At 41.0% G+C, this 23,989-nt stretch overlaps 2 protein-coding genes across 2 annotated transcripts; both read left to right on the plus strand.

Moving 5' to 3' along the window:
- The first annotated feature begins 3,013 nt into the window (after positions 1-3,013).
- Positions 3,014-11,984, plus strand: LOC102096140 (cytochrome P450 2K6). The gene is made up of 9 exons (XM_005507401.4): positions 3,014-3,391; positions 4,577-4,745; positions 6,730-6,879; positions 7,885-8,045; positions 8,716-8,889; positions 9,858-9,999; positions 10,171-10,355; positions 10,585-10,726; positions 11,149-11,984. Exons 1-9 carry the CDS (start codon positions 3,206-3,208, stop codon positions 11,334-11,336), a joined length of 1,497 nt encoding a protein of 498 aa, XP_005507458.1. The 5' UTR covers positions 3,014-3,205; the 3' UTR covers positions 11,337-11,984.
- A 1,363-nt stretch (positions 11,985-13,347) lies between these two features.
- On the plus strand, positions 13,348-22,435 carry LOC102095962 (cytochrome P450 2K1). The gene is made up of 9 exons (XM_005507400.2): positions 13,348-13,681; positions 15,005-15,167; positions 16,288-16,437; positions 16,728-16,888; positions 17,394-17,567; positions 18,256-18,397; positions 19,100-19,284; positions 19,479-19,620; positions 21,395-22,435. Exons 1-9 carry the CDS (start codon positions 13,499-13,501, stop codon positions 21,580-21,582), a joined length of 1,488 nt encoding a protein of 495 aa, XP_005507457.2. The 5' UTR covers positions 13,348-13,498; the 3' UTR covers positions 21,583-22,435.
- Positions 22,436-23,989: the final 1,554 nt, after the last annotated feature.

Here is a 23,989-nt window from a genome sequence, read left to right on the forward strand (position 1 = left end):
ACAAAATTTATTCTAACATTTGTAATCAAAGCATGAATTAAATTATCAGATGATCAGTTGTATTTGTTCGCTATCTGTTAGGGACATATAGTCTTCCCTCTTTCCCATTGGAATCAACCTGATAACAAATTATGTATGGTGAGGCTTTTGCCAAAAGAGACCTCTTCCTTTTCACAAGACTTCTGCAGAAGTTCATTTTTGACCCTCCCCTAGGAGTTTCCATCTCAGACCAGGACCTCTTCCTCTCCCTTGGGTTTTCCATTCACCCAAAGCCCTATAAAGTCTGCATGATTCCTAGAGCTTTTCTCAGATGTATTTCTGACTCAGAAAAAAAAAAAATATGCATACATTCAGTACAAATTTATTAACAATCCACTGCCAACTATGTGTACCTCCACCTATGCATCTTCTCATCAAGCAAACAAGCAGGGTTCAGTCTCTGGTACTGCACAGATCACATAACCACACAACAACACTTTCACTTCCTTGAGATCCAAGACAGAACTTGGTTCTTCACACATTCCTCCAAATACAGACGCACAGAGAGATGAACACAAATACTAGTGCAACCTACTGCAAGAAATTATAGATGTCCCAGTTCAAACTACCACACAAACATATTGAAGAGTACCAGATGAAATCCTATATTTGGAACTAAGAACTAATCTACTTCAGAATAGTATGCATATTAATAAGATTCATTGAAGTCTTAAAAACAAACAAATACACACACATACACAAAAGGGTAAAAAAAAACCCCACTTTAGAACCAAACTGTAACAAACGTTGTCTTCAAAGACGTTTACTTTATTATGAGAGATATAGCCAATATGATCAGATCTCCCAATTTTCCAGCAAGTTTGGCAAATGAACCCTGTGTCTGCATCTGTTTTGAATATTTTTTTGAGTTCATGTTAGGTGAGGAGAATTGACAGTGACAAGAATGACTCTTGCTCTACCAAGTCTTGCTCACTGAAATGACTGAGCACCACAATAATTTTCTCCTGTTCCTAGAAGAACCTGACCTAGTTCTCCTCATTCATCATGTAAAACACCATGGAGCAGCGAAGTATTCGACTATCATAAATTTAACATTTTAGAAACAACTCATCTGGTTCAAGATATGTGTCCAGTGACACCACCTGTCAGACCTTGGAGGAGCCACAAATATTGGTCCAAAGAAGGATCTTGAATTTGTGCTTCAAAATTAGGCCAAGGGGAAATGTTCCCAAGCAGGGAAGACACACTCACAGCCTGTTGCTCATGTTTGTGGAAACCTCATCCCGCTCAGCTCACTCACTGCTTGCTGGCATTGCAGGAACCTGCTGGAGGAAATCAACAGGACTGAGCAAACAAGGGCAACAGGGTGAGAGGGTTTGCCTCCTCTCACTGTATTTCAAGAGACGTCCCTAGATCCCACAGTGTCCTTCCAGTAACCTGGAGAGTCTTACACAGACAAATAAATGCTGTGTTTGTTCTTAAGCTCTGCACAGACCTTACCCTGGGCCCGTCTTTAAGGAATGAACTCAGAACTGCTGCTTCCTTTCAGATCTCAAGGGTCAGTATCTGACTGAGTCTTTGTTAAGTTAAATCCCAGACATATGTGGAAAGAATGACATTCTCAGTACCTTTTCACCTCCTTTTTGGGGGTGGAGTAGAAATAAGCCAACTAGCACACACCTGGACATAGGCCCTGGACTTTTTCCAGGACACCTTTCAAGTAGGTAAACTGTCTTTGTCTTTCCTCCAGAGACACGGGGGACAGCAGCAGACTTGGGGTAGGACAGCTCTAGGTCCTCTTCCAGGCTACTAGCCAGGTGCCTGCGTTCTTCTCCTCTAGATCTCCACATCGCAATCCACTGGGAGCCTAAACCCTCTCCTGAGCCTTTGATTGTATCTCTGCAGGGATCCTGATGATTTAAAGAGTCAAGGACAAGAGGCTCAGCCTGGGCATCTTAACTCACACAGCCTTCATGTTCCTGTCTCACAGTCATGTACCATTTAGTTCTCTACAACGTTACTAGAAGGCTCGTCCAAACACCGTTCTGGAGGCTGCAGCTCATCTCTGGTCAGTCTCAATGAAAACCCTGGATGGTTTCTTCTTCTCCATGATTTCTTCTTTTAACACCTCCTTCTCTGCTGCTCACTCTTTTAGACCTTAAGACATATGAGTCAGTCTGTACTTCAGCCCTCTTTCCTGAACCACCAGAGGCCATCTTTTCTCAAGTTTCCCCTCAGTTGGGCTCCTCATTCAGAGAAAATCACATAAGCTCTTCTCTCCACCTCTCTTCCTGAAATTGTTGTTGAGTCGGATGTCACAGGCAAGTGCCACAGCTGAAGATATGGCCCTATTGTGCGACTGGCTCTAGGTTGTCCTGCTCAAGCAGGCAGGTTGGACCAGGTGACCTCAACCATTATGTGAAAATCAGGAACATGTAAGGTGTGGATTATCTGACCTGTTCCAGCTTCTGGTTTTGGAAGAGAATGTGTCACTTGTCATCTAATCACTTTAAAGGAAAATGAAGCTATCAGATCAACAAAGACCTCACCATTTGGTCAGATCAGTCTGATTCTACATTTCACTGTTTGAACTCCTGCTAGATCAATGTCACAACAAATTAATCAGCTAGCTCAAAGGATTTTGACACTGAGCTCTTCCTCTCAGGCATTACTGATCAATGCAGCTTGCTACTCTAGGACCCACAATGCATCAAAGCCATAAATCCACATTCAGGTCACTCGAGAGGAACCTTCATAACTGTCCCATATCCCTAATCATCTAAGCTTCTTCTCTTGTCAAGACCTGGTATCCCCAACACCTTCCATAAAGAGAGAAGGCAAAGCCTAAGTACCAATCCTTCCTTTCTGCTTCCACCTCAGTTCAAAGCAAGTGTTTGTCTTGCTGTTTCTATATTGGACTTATGCCCACAGACATCTCTGCCAAAGTACAAGACTAGTTTAGACACTACCCATTAAACAGTAACCAGCACTGAGTAAAGTGGGTGCACACATCCATGAAAGTGTCCAGTAGGGACTCTCCTAGCATAAAACCCCAGATGGGAACTTCTACCATTTCTTAGAGGTGAAGCTTATATCTCTGTATGTGTAGATGTGCCATTAATACTTGAAACTCTCAACTTCTAACAGGAGATTGCACACTTTGCCTGAATTCTGATCTTCTCAGCTAAACTTCTGCTCAAAAACGATGAATTGGATCAGCCTTGTTCCTGTAGGGTTACTGTTTATACTCATTCTCCTGTTGATTCTGAAAAGACAAAATGTCTGGAAGAGCCACATGGAAGAAAAGTTCCCCCCAGGACCCAGGCCTTTACCCATCATTGGAAATCTGCACATCATGGATCTGAAGAGACCTCACCTGACAATGCTAGAGGTAACTTCTGTTGTTTCTTTTTCTCAGAGCTGTCTGTTTAGGGCAGCCACTGACCCCTAAAAAAGGATGCAAACTTTTATCTGGACAGGTAGATGCAAACATAACAGAATTAATTCTCTGCAGTAACTGCTCTTCCCATCGCATGGTCTTGAGTCAGTGCAGAGGAACTGATTTCCAGCCACGTCATCAAGAGAACTGACTTGTTTCTGTGGAGCAAAGGAAATGGTGGGGCTCTCCAGACAAGGGTAACCAGGAGAGAGGAACCATGCATCCCTTGTTCCTACAAGAACTTCCACCAGGGGTTTCTGGAACATTTAGGGATGAGATCAGACTATTCTGGAGGCTGTCTGGTGGACTCAGCAATCAGGGAACTGGTAGAAAACAGCTTCTTTATCCTCTCCTTTCATCCACAGCACAAAGGAGGAACTTTTCTGATTTCCTAGATCAAAGTAGGAAACAAACACACATTGCTTATTCTTTCATATCTAGTGGCAGTAAACTCCAGGGAAGATGGTATGTGACAATCAGATAGTGTAGGATATTTGGGGTCCTCTCACTGTGCCATGCCTCAAAGCCATGAACAGCAAGCCCAAGAGTTTCAAACAGTTCATGTGTCCTAAGGTACTACCACCTTGGAAACTGGTCTCCTTGGTACTAACATGTTCTCTATGAGTTCTTAGCTTCTCAATCAAGTTACATACAGAGTCCATGTAGTGGACACTGTTATCTCATAACTCAAAATGAAGACATTCTTAACTTCCTGGATTTAATTTCTGTGTGAGCCATGCCATCTATTGCTGCCTGGTTGTGGCTGCAGCTTTTGCACCTTGCTCCTAAAGGCAGCAACTCCAGGTATTTAAGAGTTGTTTACTCATTATGCCAGCTGCTTGTCCAGATTCGTATAGCAGAAACTGAACAGGTTTTGCCACAATCACTGAGAAATTCACTTGGCATTTTTCTCTTCAAAGGAACACAGTGCCAAGGATGTCTGCTCTTCAGCCTTTCCTTTAGCCTCTCTAAAATCTGTGTACTCAAGTACCTAACAGAGGATTAGAGACCACATTTTGGACAGTGAATGAAAATTCAGTGCCATGCAGGAGAGTGAACATTAAACTGGCTAAAAAAAAAACAAGTATTCTGAGCTTGCTAAATATCATCCTTTAATGATCCCTTTCATCTCGCTAGTTATCCAAAACTTATGGTCCAGTCTTCAGCATTTGGATGGGATCAAGGAAAGTGGTGGTGCTATCAGGATATGACACAGTGAAGGAAGCTCTGGTGAAGCAGGCGGATGCTTTTGCAGGGAGACCTGAAATACCAATCTCTGAAATAACAGGAGGAGGAAAAAGAAGAGGTGAGTGTGCTGTTCTGTTCTCCCTACTCTTGCCTTCTGCAAAGAAGAATGAGACTTTCTCCATGGACAGGAGGATGTAGAACCTCTCACTTTGTTTTGCTAAGCTTGTGAGGCAATGGAAATGAGGGAGAAATTGAACAATATATGGCGATATCCATGTGGAAAAGGGAGAGATTATACTCTTAATTTACACATAAACACATAATTTAGAGGTCTGAATCCTCGACAGAGTCTTCCTTTAGAGGTAACATGTTGAGAAGGTGACATTGGGGCATCTCCTGATCTCTTCTTACAAAGGTCACCCCTGTAGGCAACCAGCTGCCAAAACCTTTTGCATAAACCCAATAAAAGCTGGTGGGGAAGTGTCTATTAAATCAGCAGCACTATCTCCAAATACTCCTTGTGCGACTGATATTAATGAATGTTTATTTTAAATTTCCCACTTCAATTTATATTTGAGAATAAATCTCTCTTTAAGAGATAATAAATCTCTCTTTAAGAGAGAATAAACAATAATCCAAGCCTTTAGCTCGCTTCTCCAGAAGGAGCTCTCTCTTTTTCTGAGACCATGACTATGAGCCAGCACTGTGCCTTGTGGCCATAAAGGCCAATGGCATCCTGGGGTGTATTAGAAGCGGAGTGTTCAGTAGGTCAGAGAGGTTCTCCTGCCCCTCTACTCTGCCCTGGTGAGACTACACCTGGAATATTGTGTCCAGTTCTGGGTCCCTTCAGTTCCAGAAGGACAGGGAACTGCTGGAGAGAGTCCAATGCAGGGCAACAAAGATGACTAAGGGAGTGGAGCATCTTCTGTGTGAGGAAAGGCTGAGGGAGCTGGGGCTCTTTAGTTTGGAGAAGAGGAGATTGAGGGGTGACCTCATTAATGTTTACAAATATATAACGGGTGAGTGTCACGAGGATGAAGCCAGGCTCTTCTCGGTGACAACCAATGATAGGACAAGGGGTAATGGGTTCAAGCTGGAACACAAGAGGTTCCACTTAAATTTGAGAAGAAACTTATTTTCAGTGAGGGTGACAGACACTGGAACAGGCTGCCCAGAGGGGTTGTAGAGTCTCCTACTCTGGAGACATTCAAAACCTGCCTTGATGCCTTCTTGTGTAACCTCATCTAGGTGTTCCTGTTCCAGCAGGGGGATTGGACTGGATGATCTTTCGAGATCCCTTCCAATCCCTAACATTCTGTGATTCTTCTGGTGCAGATTTCACCCTCCACAGGTGTTAGACCCTGAATGTGATGTTTTGATTCCCATATTGACGGGATGCATGGAAGCAGGGACATGAGAGATTGTCTTCTTCAGACAGGAAGGCTAGGTTGATCACATTTGTATCTTGTGACCAGCTCTGAGTAACCAAGGTGTTGTTAAATGCCAACCTATCTTTAAATGTTTTCTTTCTTCATTAGGGACAGGTTTTTGAACAATACTCCAAACAAGTATAAGAGAGTATTATAGGTGAAAGGAGACTAAAGAGCAGCACCAGCTTGACAGAAAGTTCTCTGAAGATTCCACTGAGAATTCTCTGCAGCTTTTCTAGAGTGTACGGGAGTGGTATTACCACCACTAAGTGGGGAAATTTTCAGAATAGATGACCATATTTGAGGTTTCATTTACTCTTTAGTCTCTGAAAGAACACAGACACTCTTGGGTGAGGTTGCAGCTCACCTAAGGGCAATCTAAGGTTAACGAGCACCTTCATCATCCCAGCTGATGTCCCAGAGGATGAACAAAAGCCCTCATGTCTCAGGGCATATCAGACACCTCATGAACTCAAAATGGTGGCTGCTTCCCTCAGAGATTTCTGCTGACATGTCTTTCTTTATTTCATTCTACCTGAGGACACAACGAGCCTTGAGAGCTTGAGAGGTTTCCTGCCACCACTCACCTTCTTTACTAGGATTCAGGGTATATGAGGAATCTTTGCTCTCATTACTAAATTTCTATTTCTGTGTTTTCAATTTTTGTTTCAGGAGTTGTATTTTCTGATGGAGAAAATTGGAAGGTCATGCGAAGATTTACTCTTACAACCTTACGAGACTTTGGAATGGGCAAGAAGGCCATAGAGGACCGTGTTGTAGAAGAGTGTGGATGCCTGGCAGATGCAATTGAGTCACAAAAAGGTGGGGGGATTTTTACCTTTGTAACACCCTGATTTTCCCCAAGCCTCCTACAAAGATGCCAGGGGTCAAGGAAGAAGAGTCTCTCTTTCAGAGATCTACCTTTCTCCAGCATCCATGCTTCAAGAAGTTAATGTGAGCTTTCTGTCTCTGCCTCTCTTCCTGGCAATTGCCTGACATGCAGATGAAAAACATTCATTGAGGCAGTTGAAGTCAAACATGGACTCAGACATGAAAGAGTACTTCTGAGAAGAGTAATGTGTTTCTCCATGTGTAGCAGCTTTAGCTGATTTAGAGGCAGAAGTCTATTGCAAGGACTTACATACCTGTACTAAAAAACTCATTATTCCTAAAGTCACATGTCTGGGAAAGTCCTTCCAGTAGAAGACAGAACACCCAGTTACACATTTCACTTGGCTCAATTACCAACAACAGGACTTCAGCATGCAGCTGTTTTGTCCAAGCAGACTTGGGCTAAAAACAGATTTCTAAATCATCATTCTAGTTCAGGCGTCAAGTCCTCACCTTGAACATGTGTCAAGCTGCAAAGTACCAGAGGGACTTAGAAGCTGTAGGACTGAGAACCCCAGCAGGAAAGATTGTGTGACCAAACGCTACTGAGTTAGGAAATTGTACCTATAGGACCTGAAGGGATACAGTCCAGTTCTCAAAGAATAGTGGTGAGGGACAACTGAGGATGGCACCAATGAGGAAGTGGCAATGCTGAGAGTTTCCCTTATATTGCAAATATTTAATATAATGTATGCCCAAACAAAGCAGCCTTGGGAAGGGCCACAAAGAACCAGGGATGCAATAATATCGAAGAAAATGGAAGGGAGCACAAAAGACTCACAATCAGGCAAAATGGGACATGTTAACCCTGAGATGGGGAAGTCTTTCCTCCTGCCAGCTCTGTGCCTACCATGTCACAGACTTCACCAAGCTTCTGTATGCTTTTTTAATTAATTAGAATGACTTGGTTGTTTGCACCTCCTTTTCCCACCCTAGGGAAGCCCCTTGAGATGACGCTGATGATGAATGCTGCTGTTGCTAATGTCATCGTATCCATACTGCTTGGGAAACGATATGACTACAAAGACCCCACATTCAAAAGGCTCCTGTCATTGACAAATGAGAATATCAGGATTTTTGGATCTCCATCAGTTTCGGTAATTCATATGGTTTGAATATTGCTCTGTAAAAGCATGATTACACAACACAATGATATACCTCTCCAAATCCAATCATTGCAAAACATCAATCTCTTCATGATAAATGCACCCTGAAATGGCAGAAGGTGCACCTCTGATGCTATTTATGGATTTAACTGAGCAGCATAGCCTGGTAAACTGCCAGTTCCTCCTTTCATGATGAAGAATTGAACAACATGTAATTCTGTGATTCTGTGATACAACGATTGTGTCTCTTAGCAGTAGAAGTTGGTCATTATTCCCCACCTCCAGTTATAAACAATAAGGTCAAAAACAGTGTGGCAATGTCCATAACTGTCTCTTAAACTTGAGACTCACATTTCAACCAGTGTGGAAAGGGAAGGATGAATTGTCTAGAAGTGGAGAGGTAAGAAATTGTGTCAAGGACATATGCACAAATATGGGATTTCTAGACCATTATTGACTACTGTGAGTAATACACCATGGGGAACACATTTTAACAATTTCACACTGCCGGCCAGGGAAGAAGGAGAAAGCGACATTTGGCATCATGAGCATAAGGCTACACACCATCTTCTGTAAAAGCTTTTCTTAATACACATTGTTGAACTGTGGTGCATCTACTTAGCAACTGTTTTTTCTTCCTTGCCGTCTCTGCATCTTGCAGATATACAACATATTCCCAGTCCTTGGATTCCTCCTGAAGAACCACAAAATTTTTATTCAGAACTCAAAAGAAATGAAAGATTTTATTGAGGTTGTTTTCATAGAACGCCTCAAAACCCTGGACAGAAATGACCAGAGGACATTCATAGACTCCTTCCTTGTGAGACAACAAGAGGTAATTGAATCCCAGCAGCTTCTTCAAATCTCCTCACTTTCCTTTCAAGGCTTGATAAACAAATGTCCTTTAGAAGAGATATAACATGTGCAAAAGTGATACCAAAATCCATGGTCAGGCTAAAAGCCTGTGCAGTCATTTCAGCTAGGAGATATATTGATCACATCTTTTATGTCTCCCCACTTCATTTATCAGGAAAGCACAAAACACTAAACAGCAAGCAAAGTAGGAGAAGCTGTCTTTATCTGTAGTTTAAAATCCCTCTCTGTACCCCAGTGTTCCTGACCCTCTTTTAAACTCACATTCCCCTTTGCAGAAACAGCCAGGGAACCAAGACTCACTGGTAGGTATTTCTCAGTTTCAGTTGCCAGCTAGCACAAGATTTCATTTATCCACTTCAACAAAAATCTAGTTTTACAATTCTTGTAAAAATGTGGCAGTGTTTGTACCCAGCCCTCACTTTTACATGGTATGAAGTAATGAGATTTGAGCCCAAGTCGGCTATAGCAAAAGTCTGGGTTGGCTGTTGGATTACAGGGGAAAATGAACCACACTTCTAGGTTCTTTTCTGATGCTAGTGGCTGTCGAAGTCAACATAATGGTCCAGTACCTCTTGACTTCATGTCAAAACCCAGCTCTGACTGCAAATTTATTCTTCTTCCCAACAAACCTTACCCTCCATACCCCACAGACAGAAAACCTCTGAAGCAAATGATTGCATCACATGGGTGGCCCCCAGTGACTGCTCGCTCTTTCCCAAAACATTCCTGTCACTGACATAACCCAGGGGAAGACCCTTGTTGACTTGAGTGTGCAGGTTTCTCAAGTCATCCCCTCAAAACATTCTTATACTTTAAACTTAACTCCTCCCTGAGGACTGCATGTGAAAGCTATCCCCTGTTCTCCAAAGAAAAAGTACTTTATTGAATCTTTAATCAGCTGATATTATGATTGTTTCATATATCCAGGAGGATGGAAAGGCCAATGGATATTTCCATAATGAAAACTTAACTGCAGTTGTGAGAAATCTGTTTTCAGCTGGTATGGAGACCACGTCTACCACTCTGCGCTGGGGCCTTCTGCTCATGATGAAATATCCTGAAATTCAGAGTAAGTGGAAACTACGCAATCAGCAGCTTCCTTCTCATCAGGTCACCTCAAATGTAACTTCACCCTGAACAGGGCTGGACAAAAAGTGAATTCTTCACACCCCCATATTCCTGGTAGAAGAAAGAGACATTTGAGTGATCTATCTATATATGACCCCTATTCCTTTCACAGAAAAAGTCCAAGAAGAGATAGAGCAAGTGATAGGATCAAACCCACCACGAATCGAGCATCGATCTCAAATGCCATATACAGATGCTGTCGTCCATGAAGTTCAAAGGTTTGCTAATATCTTGCCATTGAACTTGCCTCATGAGACTACTGAAGATGTCACCCTCAAAGGCTATTTCATTCCCAAGGTGAGATGCCTTCCTCACTCCTTTCCTTCCCTCTGTTCCCCGTTTGACACATCCCCCTTTCAAGTCTTGCTTGCATCCAAGAATGGTCACTCACCCTAGGGTTCTCATAGATACTTTCGCAGGACTTTTCTTCCTAAAGTGTAGTTTTTGGGCTCCAACACTCACCATTGCTATGATGGTCACAGCAACTCCACCCTCAGTGCAGTAACAGTTCTGCCTTGGCTTGCAGGGAACCTACATCATCCCCTTACTGGCTTCTGTTCTGCGAGACAAATCACAGTGGGAGAAACCAGACATCTTCTACCCTGAGCATTTCCTCAACTCGGAGGGGAAGTTTGTAAAGAAAGATGCTTTCATGCCTTTTTCAGCAGGTATTTTGCATTCTGGTTTTAGCGTTCTGAGGTGAACTGGACATCTAAGATTCTCTTCCCATTGGAGGTGGCCTCCTACACTGTTCTCAGAGGTCTCCCCTCCTCTCCCCTCCTCTCCCCTCCTCTCCCCTCCTCTCCCCTCCTCTCCCCTCCTCTCCCCTCCTCTCCCCTCCTCTCCCCTCCTCTCCCCTCCTCTCCCCTCCTCTCCCCTCCTCTTCCCTCCTCTCCCCTCCTCTCCCCTCCTCTCCCCTCCTCTCCCCCCCTCCTCCTTTCTTCCACCTGTACCTACTAATTGCATAGGTCCAGCTTTAACAAAGAGTCTGATCTTTGAACTCCCTCCACAAGAGCTCAGACGCCCTGACAACAGCTCTAGAAGCAGTTCCTACTGACTCTTCTATGGTCCATCTTGCATTTTATTCCAGGGCGTAGGATCTGTGCTGGAGAGACTCTTGCCAAAATGGAGCTCTTCCTCTTCTTCACCAGCCTCCTGCAGAGGTTCACCTTCCACCCTCCCCCTGGAGTTTCTACCTCAGACCTGGACATCTCTCCCTCCTTTGGGCTTACCGTCCCCCCAAAGACGCACAAAGTCTGTGCAGTGCCACGTTCCTAAGCTTTACTTAGCCATCTGCTTTTCCTGAAACAGCCACATGAAATATCATTGTAACTAGTCCCACATGGGAAGGTTGGTACTTCTGAATCCAGTGAGGGATTTTTAATCCAAGCACACCATCATAATGGAAGGTAGCAGTCATGACTTTCAGTGACTTTTTGAAAGGGAGGGTGGTGGTCACTGTGAAGATGAATCCCAGGAGAGAGATAGCAAAATCCATTTAATTCAGGCCTTCCCTACACCTCTGCATATTCCCCTCAATGAAAGAGGTCAGTGTCAGTCTCTGGGCCAGACCTCAAAGGGTTATACACTGACCTACACACATACATACACAAGGACTTCGACCTTCCACACCTCCAGCACAGCCCCATCCAAAGGGTCCATTGCACAATTTACCCCTGCACCAGTGCCCTGAATGCACACACATACAAATACAACGGAACAGCTCAACCTGAGACAAAGTTACATAAAATGTTCATCTGATGGAGAACTGCAGTACAGATGCACAGAGGGTTCTCAGGTGATGCCATGTGGTGATATGCTGTATGGAAATGAAAATAAATTAGTTCACTACAGAAAAAAGTACTTTTAATTACAATGATAAAAACATAGAAAAATAAAAAATACTTCTCTTCATTTCAAATCAAACTGTTGTCAATGTTGTCTTCAAAGCTGGAAAGATCTGCCTTCACACTTGAAATAGCTTCTGGGGATGCACTCTTGCCTGAAAACAAAACAAAACAAACAAACAAACAAAAACACACAAAACAAAAACAAAACACACAACAACGACAACAAACAAAAACCCAAACAAACAAATGAACAAACAAAAAACAACATTATGCTCCCAGTAAGAATGGAGCAAACCAGTCCTTCTGTGGCACTACTTAGGCCTCTCCAGCTTCCTCCTCATACAGCTCTGCTGCAGGTTTTTAGTCACAAGAACAAGTCTTCTTAGTCACAAGAAGTCTTCTTAGACTTCAGTAAGGCTTTTTACACTGTCTGCCATAAGATCTTCATAGACAAGCTGTTGACATATGGGCTGGATGACCAGACAGTGAGGTGGGTTGAAAATCTGTGGAAGAGAGTCTGGAGACTGGAGAGAGTCCTGTAAAGAGCCACTAGGATGCTGAAGGGACTGTAGCATCTCTTACATGAGGAAAGGCTGAGAAACCTGGGCCTGTTTAGCCTGGAGGAGAGAAGGCTCAGGAGTCTTATCAGCATGCATAATAAACACCTGGAGGAAGGGTAAAGAGAATCATAGAATACCAGGTTGGAAGGAACCACAAGGATCACCTGGTTCAACCTTTCTTGGTAAAAACACGGTCTAGAAAAGTTGGCCCGGCATCCTGTCCAAGAGCCAGGCTGTTTTCAGCAGTATCCAGTGACAGGACTAGAGACCATGGGCACAAACTGAAACACAGGAGGTTCTCTCTGAACATCAGGAAACACTCATACCGTAAGAGTGACCAAGCACTGGCACAGGTTGCCCAGGGAGGTTGTGGAGTCTCCATCATTGGAGATACTCAAAAGCCATCTGGACATACTCTTGGGCAACCAGCCCTAGGTGGCCCTGCTTCAGTGGGGGGGTGGATCAGATGACCTCCAAAGATCCTTTCCAACTTCAGTCATTCTGTGATTCTGTGATTTGAAATTCCCAATTAATTCAATGGAAGCAAAGTTATGCCAGTCTTTAAGTGCTTTGAAAAAATTAAATCCCTGTACATTAATTAGTTGGGCATTACCATTCTGATTTCATTTCTCAGTTCTCACACAGGCTGTGTGCCTGTACTGATGACAAAAACGTGACTAATTAGTAACCCAAAGAGCATGCAGAATTTATGACTTTTATACCAAACAGCAGGTTGATGAACTGTGGTTCCCTGTGTTCTTGGACTTTCATTCTTGGACAGTGAAATGTACGCCCTCCAACATACACTTGTTTAGCAAACATTTGCCTGTCTCTGTATTCTAATGAGGTTTCATTAGCAAACACAGAGGAATAGAAAAAAACAGTCCCCAATCACAAGAAAAACATACCCTTCATTGGGAGAGCAGATTATGGACTAGTACAAGTGCCTCCCAAGGGAAATTTTTGCAGGAAGACAGAGATCCAGGGACCACATTTCTCTTTGCTGTAGCAAATACTTGGCTGAAAAGAGATGGACTGGAGTAGCTGCACTTTTGGTTTAGTGTTCATCTTGACTTTTCTATCCATTTTGAAAATGGGACATTTCTGGAATAACCACAGGAGAAAGAATTTTCCCCCAGGACCACGAGCATTACCTATCATTGGAAGTCTGCATTTGTTTGATTTGAAGAGACCCTACAGGACCTACCTACAGGTAGTCATTATCTTTTTTTATTGGTCTTGTAATTAAAAACATCATCAAGCCCCATAGTCCAAGTTGACAGAGAATTTGTCCTATTACACCCAACATGTTATATGCACAGATGAACCTTAGCAAGGGGTCAGAAACTGTTATTTGAGAAGAAAGAGTTGAATGCAACAAGATTTGTTCGTTACTATAATATTTTCTCCCTTTACTGCGAGTTCATGCATCTGGGTTTCAGCCTTAAACAACTCCCAGGTTAATCACAAGTGTTCACCTTATTTTTATGGTAATTTTGTGAAAAAGTTAACTGAATAAGGAGTGATTTTGACAGACGTTATAACTCCCTCCAGCTTCCACTGATCGACATGTCGGGGTTGTTACTGCAGACTCCTGCCTTCACTGATTTAACAGTCCTTCTCAATACTCTTCCCTCCTTTCCTCCCCCAAATCTGAAAATAACTATATACTCTTTATATTCAGAGCCAACAGTTGCCAGAATATACAGCAAAGGTGTAAGCAAACCAAAGCAATATTTTTTTTCCTAGTGTTTTCTTTATCTAGCTTATTGTAGGACTTTCCTGATCTTAGAATCAGAAGATTTCTATGAACCTGATCCTTTCTTAGACGTTTTTCTACTTAGACATTGAAATTAGATATGTCTTCCTTGACGGTTATTTTTAAAGGGTTAAACTATTTAAAAGGGGTAAATTATTGATGCTAAATAGTTACCTTCTATTTCTCTATGCAAACACACTAGAAAATAAATGCAGGCAAAAAAAACCCACCGCATATTGTCAGGAGAATCAGGAACATTGTATTATATGAAAATAAATCTTCCAGTACAAGCTAAAAACATACCAGCTTAGGCCAAACATTGTCCCTGAGACAGACTCATGGTGAATGTTGTCATATGTAAAAACTGAGAATATACCTAATGCCAGAACGTGGCCCAGAAACACACTGGGCTTTTTATACAATAACAAAAGAATCACAATAACAGAGATCATTGTGAAAATGGGAGTCAAATATTGAATTTACTGGGGTTTTTGAGGGAAAACAAATCTGTCAGTGCAATTCTTGACTGACTTGGGGTTTCAGGTGTTAACACTTCTGCTTGGTTTAGCACAATGGGACTCTACTCCTGACTGTGCCATGTAGTCACTAGCTATCATGTTCACATTATTTAAATCAATTATCTTTCTCTGCACTTAGGGAAATATTTAACATTTTAGTAACTTAGAGACAGGACAGGAAAATAAGCAACACTGAAAAGGTGGTGGATTTCTTTGTAGGCTGTAAAAGTTGAAAATCACTGTTATCTTCTTCTGACAGCTGTCAAAATTATATGGTCCAGTCTTTAGTGTTCAGATGGGGCTGAAGAAAATAGTAGTGATTTCTGGGTATGAAACAGTGAAGGAAGCTCTCGTAAACCAGGCAGATGCTTTTGCAGAGAGACCTAAAATCCCAATCTTTCAAGATTTGACTGGAGGAAATGGTAAGTTGGTTTTCTTTTTCCTTATCGGCTTGACTTATTCAAAAAGTTTTTTCCTACAGATGAAGCAGACGCTGGCACATCACTTTGGCTCTGAGACCATTCTAGACATTGGAAATTGAGAGCAATTTCACTGACTTCAGTGTATTTATTCAATTTTGAAACTACTGACAGTGACAACAAAATAACCATAACTCTAACAATAAAACAGCAATAGACAGTGGACAATGTCACGTTTTCAGGACCTAGAACAGGGGCACGCATGACAGGGAAGTCATTTCTAGGTCTCATGGTATCTCTTGTTTTGAGCTTATTGTAGAACCTTCTTTTCCTGAAATAAGTGCTATAGCACTGCTTCTCCTTTCAAGTTGTGAATACCGCTTTTAAAATCTGAATGCGACAATAGAATGGAACACCTGAAGAACCGACAATTTATTTTAATAAAGGAAATACAGTATACTGAACTCGGTTTCCAAACGACAATTTCACACCCAAATTTCATTCTGAGTTTGCATAAGAGTGTCATGTTTACATCTCCAAAGACCTGTGGACAAATTCAGGAATAATTCTGTGAACATTTTAGCAGCTGCATCCTTGGATCACATTACTGCATGTAAACTCTCTTTATTCCCTTTTTTTCTTGAAAAAAATATGACTGAAGTAATTTTTTTACATGCTATAACAATATCAGTGAGAAACTGGTTAAGGAGGTTTTAAGACACTACCTACATTTTAAATATATTTGTACCTAGCCACGTTTCTCCTGCAATCATCAGACTTAAGATCTCAATTTAATTCCATTTCCAAAGTGCCATGACCAACAGTTTGAAACTGAAATTCCAATGACCCCTTTCTTTCAGTGACAAATGTCTCTCAGAGATACATATTCTTCTTAAGATTTGATGAAATGTATCTTAAATAGTTTATCTTCCTTTTTTGTGTGTGTAATAAAGCTATTATTGAAACCTGAAAATACTTCAGGGAAAGTTATCTTTCTTTCCATCAGCTAGATGTAATCTACTTTGTTTTAAAAGTGACTGTTTCTAAATACCTATATTATTTGTCTACAGATTAGTTATTATTTAAAATCTTCAGCCAACTGAAAATATTCTCTTTGTGTCAGGGATTATTTTCGCTCATGGTGAAAACTGGAAGGTGATGCGCAGATTTACTCTCACAACACTACGAGATTTTGGAATGGGAAAAAGGGCCATTGAGGACCGTATTGTGGAGGAGTATGGGTATCTGGTAGACAACATTGGGTCACAAGAAGGTGAGTAGATCATCTATTCTTCAGATCTCTAAGGTTTTGTTCAAGTACCCAGAGGCTTGCCAGTAACCTTCTCAAGTTCAGACCTTTTTAAGAAATATCGTACTTCAGACTGCACTAATTAGATGAATTTGGCTCCTCTAGTATTTCTGTGTCTTGGCATGTTGTTCTAACAGTGGATAATAGTCAAAACCAGCAATGAATAATAACAAAATAAATAAATAACTATCATTAGTATTAAGTTTACATAGTTTGTTGCCACAATATAATTCTTTATTTTGTTCATTGTGTAGGAAAGCCCTTTGATGCTAGTAAAATAATTCATGCAGCAGTTGCTAACATAATTGTGTCAATATTACTTGGAAAACGTTTTGACTACAAAGACTCCAGATTCGTGAGACTTCTACATTTGACCAATGAAAGCATGAGGCTTGCTGGGAAACCTTTGGTTACGGTAATGATAAACATTTTTATGCTGCTGTTCCACTGGATGCCATAGGAACATATAGTATTATAATACTGGTAGTCAATTGTTTCTATTGAACACAAAAATATGAGTCTTTGAGACGTAAAAGGTTTACAAGCACTTACTTGGGTAAAACAAATCTTCAGAGGCCGTCTGGGAATCCTGAAGCCAACAATCAGATCTTCAATCTCTCAACCACATAGTTAAGCTAGAGTTTGAAGAGTGCTAAATCTGGAAGTAAAAAATATCAGGCTCTACCTAGTTTCTGCTTCCAGCAATTTGGGGCTGAGAGGTTTCCTTGTACTCAGCGGTCCTTGATGGATTTTCTACCCTGAATTCATCCAGTCACTTTTTCATGTTCTAAAGAAGAAAATAGTAACGTTAAGTCTTTGATTTTGTATCTGCAAAATGGGCACAGTATTATTCATTTGCTTCTGCAGTGTTTTCAGACCTCTGGCTGGCAAATTCTCCTTGATGTCTTTCACTCTTGTAGATGTACAACATCTTCCCATACCTCGGATTTCTGCTCAGGGCTAACAAGACTCTTCTACAAATCAAAGAGGAATTCCATGCTTATGTACAAGTTACTTTTGTAGAACATCTCAAAACTCTGGATAAAAATGATCAAAGAAGTCTTATTGATGCTTTCCTTGTTAAACAGCAGGAGGTAACTGAATATTTTCTCTTTTATTTGAATTTTTATGGTTATATGAAGACATTTTGTCATATGCAGGGACAGGAGTTGGACTTGATGATCCTTGTGGGTCCCTTCCAACTCAGGACTTCTATGATTTATTATTTCCTTTCTGTTCTTGTAATTATAGCTGTGTTTCTTCAGGGAATCTATCTGTGACAAAACACATCTAACAAACCAGTAGAGTTAAACTTATATTTACTCTGTTGCAGCTCCAGCCCCTTTTGGTCAGCAAATATTTACCCTTATTCATGCTTTTCTCCAGACTGTAGTAATACATTTACAGAGGTTGCATCTTTTCATCTGTTCTGTTATCCAGGTCCTTCTGTCTCTTTCAAAAACATAATGCATTACAAAACAAAAGCACTACCTGGGCTTTCACAGAATCCTTATTTAGTGTCTCTGATATATCTGAGCTGCAGTATTCATAGAGAAACCATCTCCCTTTGCAGTTGTTCCCAGTAAGGGCAGAGATCATGCAAAACATAGGACCTATGTCAATGTTCTTCAGCAGGTACAAGCCCAAAGCTGCTCTTTGTCTTTCACACATTTTTTTTTAAATATAGGATTTATTTCTTAGTAAACATTTAGCCACATAAAATACATTTTTCACATGGAAAGCCTGAAGTTTTCATCCCTTCATCTCAACAACTTCTTTCAGGAGAAATCCACTACCAATGGGTATTTCCATAATGGCAACTTGCTAAACTTGGTGAGCAACTTGTTTACTGCTGGTGTTGAGACAACTGCCACCACACTAAACTGGAGCTTTCTGCTGATGCTAAAGTACCCTGAAATTCAGAGTAAGTGGTCTTATGATAGATGCTGCTACACTCAGTGCATTAGGAACTGAATGGGAACGTCGAGTATCAATGTATTTGTTAATACACTAAGTTAGAAAAAGCCCAGATTTCCAGCTAATTATTATCTAGGTACCACTTTGCCCTGTGGTTCAGGCCCAGTGAGGGACACACTAGTCAGGCTACCAGTAGATTATAAACAGAGTTGTATGAGCCAAGTCCTTTTCTCAGTAAAATCTCATTAATTAAAAAGAACAGTGCTGTCCTGTGCTGGGCAACAAAATGGGTTTCCTTCAGAAACAAGCTGTTGATAAACCAAAGGCCTGTCCAAATGTTAAATGGATTTTACTGAGGTTTTAAATGCCAGAGAAAATCCAGGGAATTGTTCTTTATCATCTGTGTCCCAGTTTACGGTACAGGGTTGTTAGCAGTCAAGTGGAGTTTTTGAGACACCTCTTGGTCAGAACAAGAAACTTTGGATGGAAGCGAGAGTAAAAAAATGTAAGTCTTTAGGTTTCTTATTGGTAAAGAAATAATCAAACACTGTAGTTCTGTCTGCCTCCCATCATTAACGAAAGGAAAAAAAATTGGGGGAGAATTTCTGGTTTTCACTCAAGGTCATTTATACTTTAGACCAGTAAAGTACAGTATGTCTAAGGGACGAATGAATCCTTTACTCTTCCTTATACTTGATTTTTTCCCCAGGGAAGGTCCAAGAAGAGATAGAGCAAGTCATAGGGTCAAACGCCCCACGGATCGAGCATCGAACTCAGATGCCATATACTGATGCTGTCATCCATGAAATTCAGAGGTTTGCTAATATCCTGCCATTGGATTTGCCTCATGAGACTACTGAAGATGTCACCCTCAGAGGCTATTTCATTCCCAAGGTGAGATGCTTAGGGATTGTTTCTTTTAGCATTTCTTCTTTCTCAGACCTGGTTAATGTGATAAATATGAACTCGCTAATGAAGATGCATAACAACAGTCAGAATAATCTTTCTCCAGCCTGACAACCTTGGAGTCTGATTGCCATTACTGCCACCACAAGTCTATGGATTAATCCCATGGTCTCATTTTGCAGGGCACCTACGTCATTCCCTTACTGACCTCTGTCCTGCAAGACAAATCACAGTGGGAGAAACCAGACAAGTTCTATCCTGAGCACTTCCTTGACGCCAAGGGAAGATTTGTGAAGAAAGATGCTTTCATGCCTTTTTCAGCAGGTGCCTTTGCTTTTCCTTTTGCTGCTGTTGCAAGTACAGATCTTAGACAAGAACTACTTGTTTCAGTGGTTTTTTGTTACCAAAGCCTGCCTCCCCTCCCCCCAACATTTTCTTGGGGCCACTTCACAACTCAGATTTCACTCAGATTTCTCAGGACACCCCTCTGATGAGAGTATTCACAAATCTCTGCTAATTCCTCCAGCCTCTGGATATTATTAGTTTCTCAGTTAGTATTCAATGATTATAAATCAGAATTCATAGTGACATCTTAAATATGAGGGAGGTTTTTAGCAAATTCCATGATGGTTTAAATAACATATTTCTGCATTGTAATGGGTGGTCCACAACCACTCTATGGCCTGGGCTTCTTTGACTCTTACCGTACCCAGCTGTATTGTCTATGACCACTCACAATGCACTCACAAGGAAAGGTGGCTTCTGTGTCTTTCCTGAGGAGCCATGTCTACTTTTTGCACATTCCTTTTAAAAAGTCACCAATAATGTTGGCTGGGATCAAGACTTCATATGGCATGTCAACAAAGGGGAGTTGCCTTATATAAATACCCGAATTCTGTATAAAATCGAAGGACAGAGAGGGGTTGCCTCTTGAGGTTTCCACAGAGCATGATGTTCACCTAAGCTTACACACTTGCACCATTTGACAATGCACAGGAGATCCCTATGCCCATAATGACTGGTCCCTCTCTGGCATTCCTCCTGCTTTGCAGGTTCTGTCATTGCTCAATTAAGTTCCTATTCCTTACATATAATCTTACTTGTCTATCATATCCACAGCACTCTGCATGTTTTAGAGACCCTATTAGTGTATTTTTAACCCTGCATGATATTTGAATATGTTTTTTTCGTGTCATACTCACCCTCAAACACATAGCGATTTCTTTTTCATAAAAAGGCTTCTCATACTCCCAATTCCCAGGGGTTCTTTTTCAGATTTAAGTCTAGATGTCCTAGCTGAAAGGACATCCAGAGGGTGTCATGTCTGAGCATTCCCTGAGAGGATTGTTTCATAGCACAGTCACGCAATAGCTCTTGCATTATCTGTCATAAAAGGGCATTAAAATAAAATCAGTTCAGGCTTTTGTTAGTTCTGGCCTTGAATCACCATGCTCTGATAAGGCAGTTTACAAACTGCTGAATTTGACAAGGATTGAGAAAAATTCATATTCGCAGTGCTTTTGAAGAAAGGCTTATATTAGGAGATCCATGGAATATCTCTACCATCTTTCTCTTCAGTCTCGCTCTAGCCAGCATTTGTGAGTCTTAAGGCCTTTTCTGACAAAATGTAATATAAAAAATTGCCTGTGGCCAGACCAATGAAACCAAAGTCTAGGCTAATCCAGACAAAGTTGGCCTGGGATCCCAAAGTTGAGCAAAGTAGAGGAAAATTCTGAAGACAAAGAAAAATATAAATTTTATTGAAAACTGGAGTTAAGGAATTCAGTTTGCATTTCCATACATTTCTCCCCAAATGTAATCACATAGACAAAGTAAAAGAAAAAACCAAATCACCAAGTAGCTTTGTTATTGTGCTTCTGAAGACCAAGTATCCTCTGTCCCACATGATTCTTGTATTTAATACACTTTGAAGAGCTACAGTGTTCTGTATGCATAGTTAGGATACAACATTTCAGGTGGTTTGGATTCTCACTTATCTTCCTCAGAATAAGAGGTTCTCTGAGGTTTTTATTTCTTCTAGCTATTGAAGAAGCAGCTCCCACTGACTTTCTTATGGCCACTCTGCATCTCATTCCAGGGCGGAGGATCTGTGCTGGAGAGACGCTTGCCAAAATGGAGCTCTTCCTCTTCTTCACCAGCCTCCTGCAGAGGTTCACCTTCCACCCTCCCCCTGGAGTTTCTACCTCAGACCTGGACCTCAGCCCTGCAATTTCATTTAGCGTCATGCCCAAACCCTATAAAATGTGTGCTGTACCACGTTCCTAGAACTCTAATCAGCATCAATTTGTTTAAAAACTGTTTAGATTACTTTTGCATTATAGCTGCCTCCTTAATTCTTTGGCCAAAGTAATTTACAATATTGCATCTTGATGAGGGTTTCCAGTACTTCTAAAATGAAATGGTATTATTTTATTTTTTGTTTATTGGTGGAGGGCAGTAGACCAGAAGTATGGACTAATTGATGACTAATTGATTAACCTATTAGATCACCTAGTCTGGGCTAAATCATACAAACCCTCAGCTTTCACATTCCTGCTTCAATTTTCACTTCGTACTGTATGTTTGTTGAAGGCATATCCCCCAGAAATGCTCCCAAGTCCACATTTCTCCAAAGAGACATATGGACCATGAAGCTCTGCCTGGCTTGTACTATCCCGCTTAGGAGAGTAGGTGTTGAAGACACTTATTCCTTTTCCTCGAAGTAGTCACTCCTCTGAACATTCCCATTCATTTGATCTCATTCCCTTGTTTTGAGGGGTTTCATGTCAACGTTCTTCCATATGACTTTGCCTCCTCACCCAAACAAAATTCCGGTCATTAGACTGTAAATAATTAAATCATTACATGGGGAGTAAACCCACTTTAAAGCTGATATACAGAGAACAGTTCAATTGCTTTAACCCCAAGCCTCTAGCACCATTTTAGATACCCTCAGATCTTTCGCTTGCCCTTCAGCTGCCAGGCTGGGGGAGCAGGTCCTGTGCCATATAAACCCCTCCTACATGTTTCAGATAATGTAGATACTTCAAATATCTCAGAGCATTCAACTGTAGACTGCTAGAAAGAGACTAACGATTAAAGACTCAAAAGTAAAAATAGTATGAGAATCCAAAACTTACATGAGTGGTTACATCATTTTTATTTTCAGGAGCAAATTTGCCCCCCTCATGAGCTCTTCTAATGTAGCAATTTCCCTTCAATTTTAAGGATTGGGTTTTTTTTATAAAAGAGTAGTAAACTTCTCATTTAGATCTGTTTCTTTTAGTTTCTGGATTCATGAAGGTGTAAAAAAGGAAATCTAGCCTATGTATCTTCATGGTGCTCATTGAGCTGTATATCCTCATGTTGTTATCCCCTCTTAAGAGCCAACTGTGCTAGCCATACAGGCTCATTATTACGTATCGTTTTGCATCTCGGGGCAAACAACTTTAAAAAATCAGAGCTGGAAGTTGTAGTGCTAAAGAACCTCGCCGCCTTTATTTATATTTAGTCCAAGGGTCTTGTGAGAAAAAACTAATGTAACTTATAGGACATTTTCATCACAGTCTCATGTCTGTGTGTATTCTGAGCTATGTTTGCACTTGAAGATGATGATATTTTTCATTAGTTAGATGATATCTGTGAAAATTACAATTTAATTAGCTTCATCGTGTATATTTTCTCTGACTCTGAATTTTAAATGTCAAGAACATTTATGAAAATATGGGAGGATTCCACTGAAGAAAAGTTTTGGAAAAGGGAGCCACTGTAGTAAAGATATTAGAAGTCAGTGATCACATTTCATTTTCTGCAGCTATTCCTTCTCACATCATCAAAGTACTCAATATAAATCTCATGTTTGTATTTCTTGCTCCTTCTAGCCTTTATATAAAACATACAGGGTGTTTCAAAAAGATGGAGCCAATTTCAAAGATACAGCAATTTCAAATTGGGTCCATCTTTTTGAAACACCCTGTATTTATCTCAGTAATACGAGAAATCCAGTGTAACAAGAAGTCTTGCATTTGTCTTAATATATAGATACATCAATACGCTGAAGTCATAGAAAGAATGTGACATTGAAAGCACGATCACACTGCATGAAGACGTGGGAGGTTATAGGATTGCACTGTTTGCCTGAGAGAATTTCTGTTTGTACAAAAGGGCTGATCTTATCTAACCCTCTTTGTACATATTGACTTGCACCACCTCCAGAATATAATATGGATGAAATTAAAAAGCTAGAAAAGCCATATCCCAGACCTTATGTTTCATGTAAGTACAAGAAGCCTTTCTATAGAGCAGAATGGCAGGGTCTATGCTCTATTAAGCCTTTGTAAACCAGCCTATCATAAATTACCCAATATCAGGGAAAAAATTGAATTAAAATAATTACGGCTTGCTTCAGTGACTACGTAGCCCTGTAATGCAGCGCTGTCATTGCTAGCAACAGCCCTGCACCGAGGATACAAGGCCTCAGGACTGAGCTTCATGAGGTGCTCTTTGAAAGGTTTACTTAGCTGGGTAATTTAGCATTTCCTCCAATTGACCAGGTGGACAATTATTTTATTTTTGTTATCTTTTTATGGTACAACCACAGTTTTATACAGACAGCAGTAACAAGCAGTTATTCTACATCAAATTAGATATTTATGACGAATATAATGATGCAGTCTAGAGAAATGCAGGCGGA

This window comes from Columba livia, chromosome 3, assembly GCF_036013475.1.
Source record: "Columba livia isolate bColLiv1 breed racing homer chromosome 3, bColLiv1.pat.W.v2, whole genome shotgun sequence".
Classification (NCBI taxonomy): Eukaryota; Metazoa; Chordata; class Aves; order Columbiformes; family Columbidae; genus Columba; species Columba livia.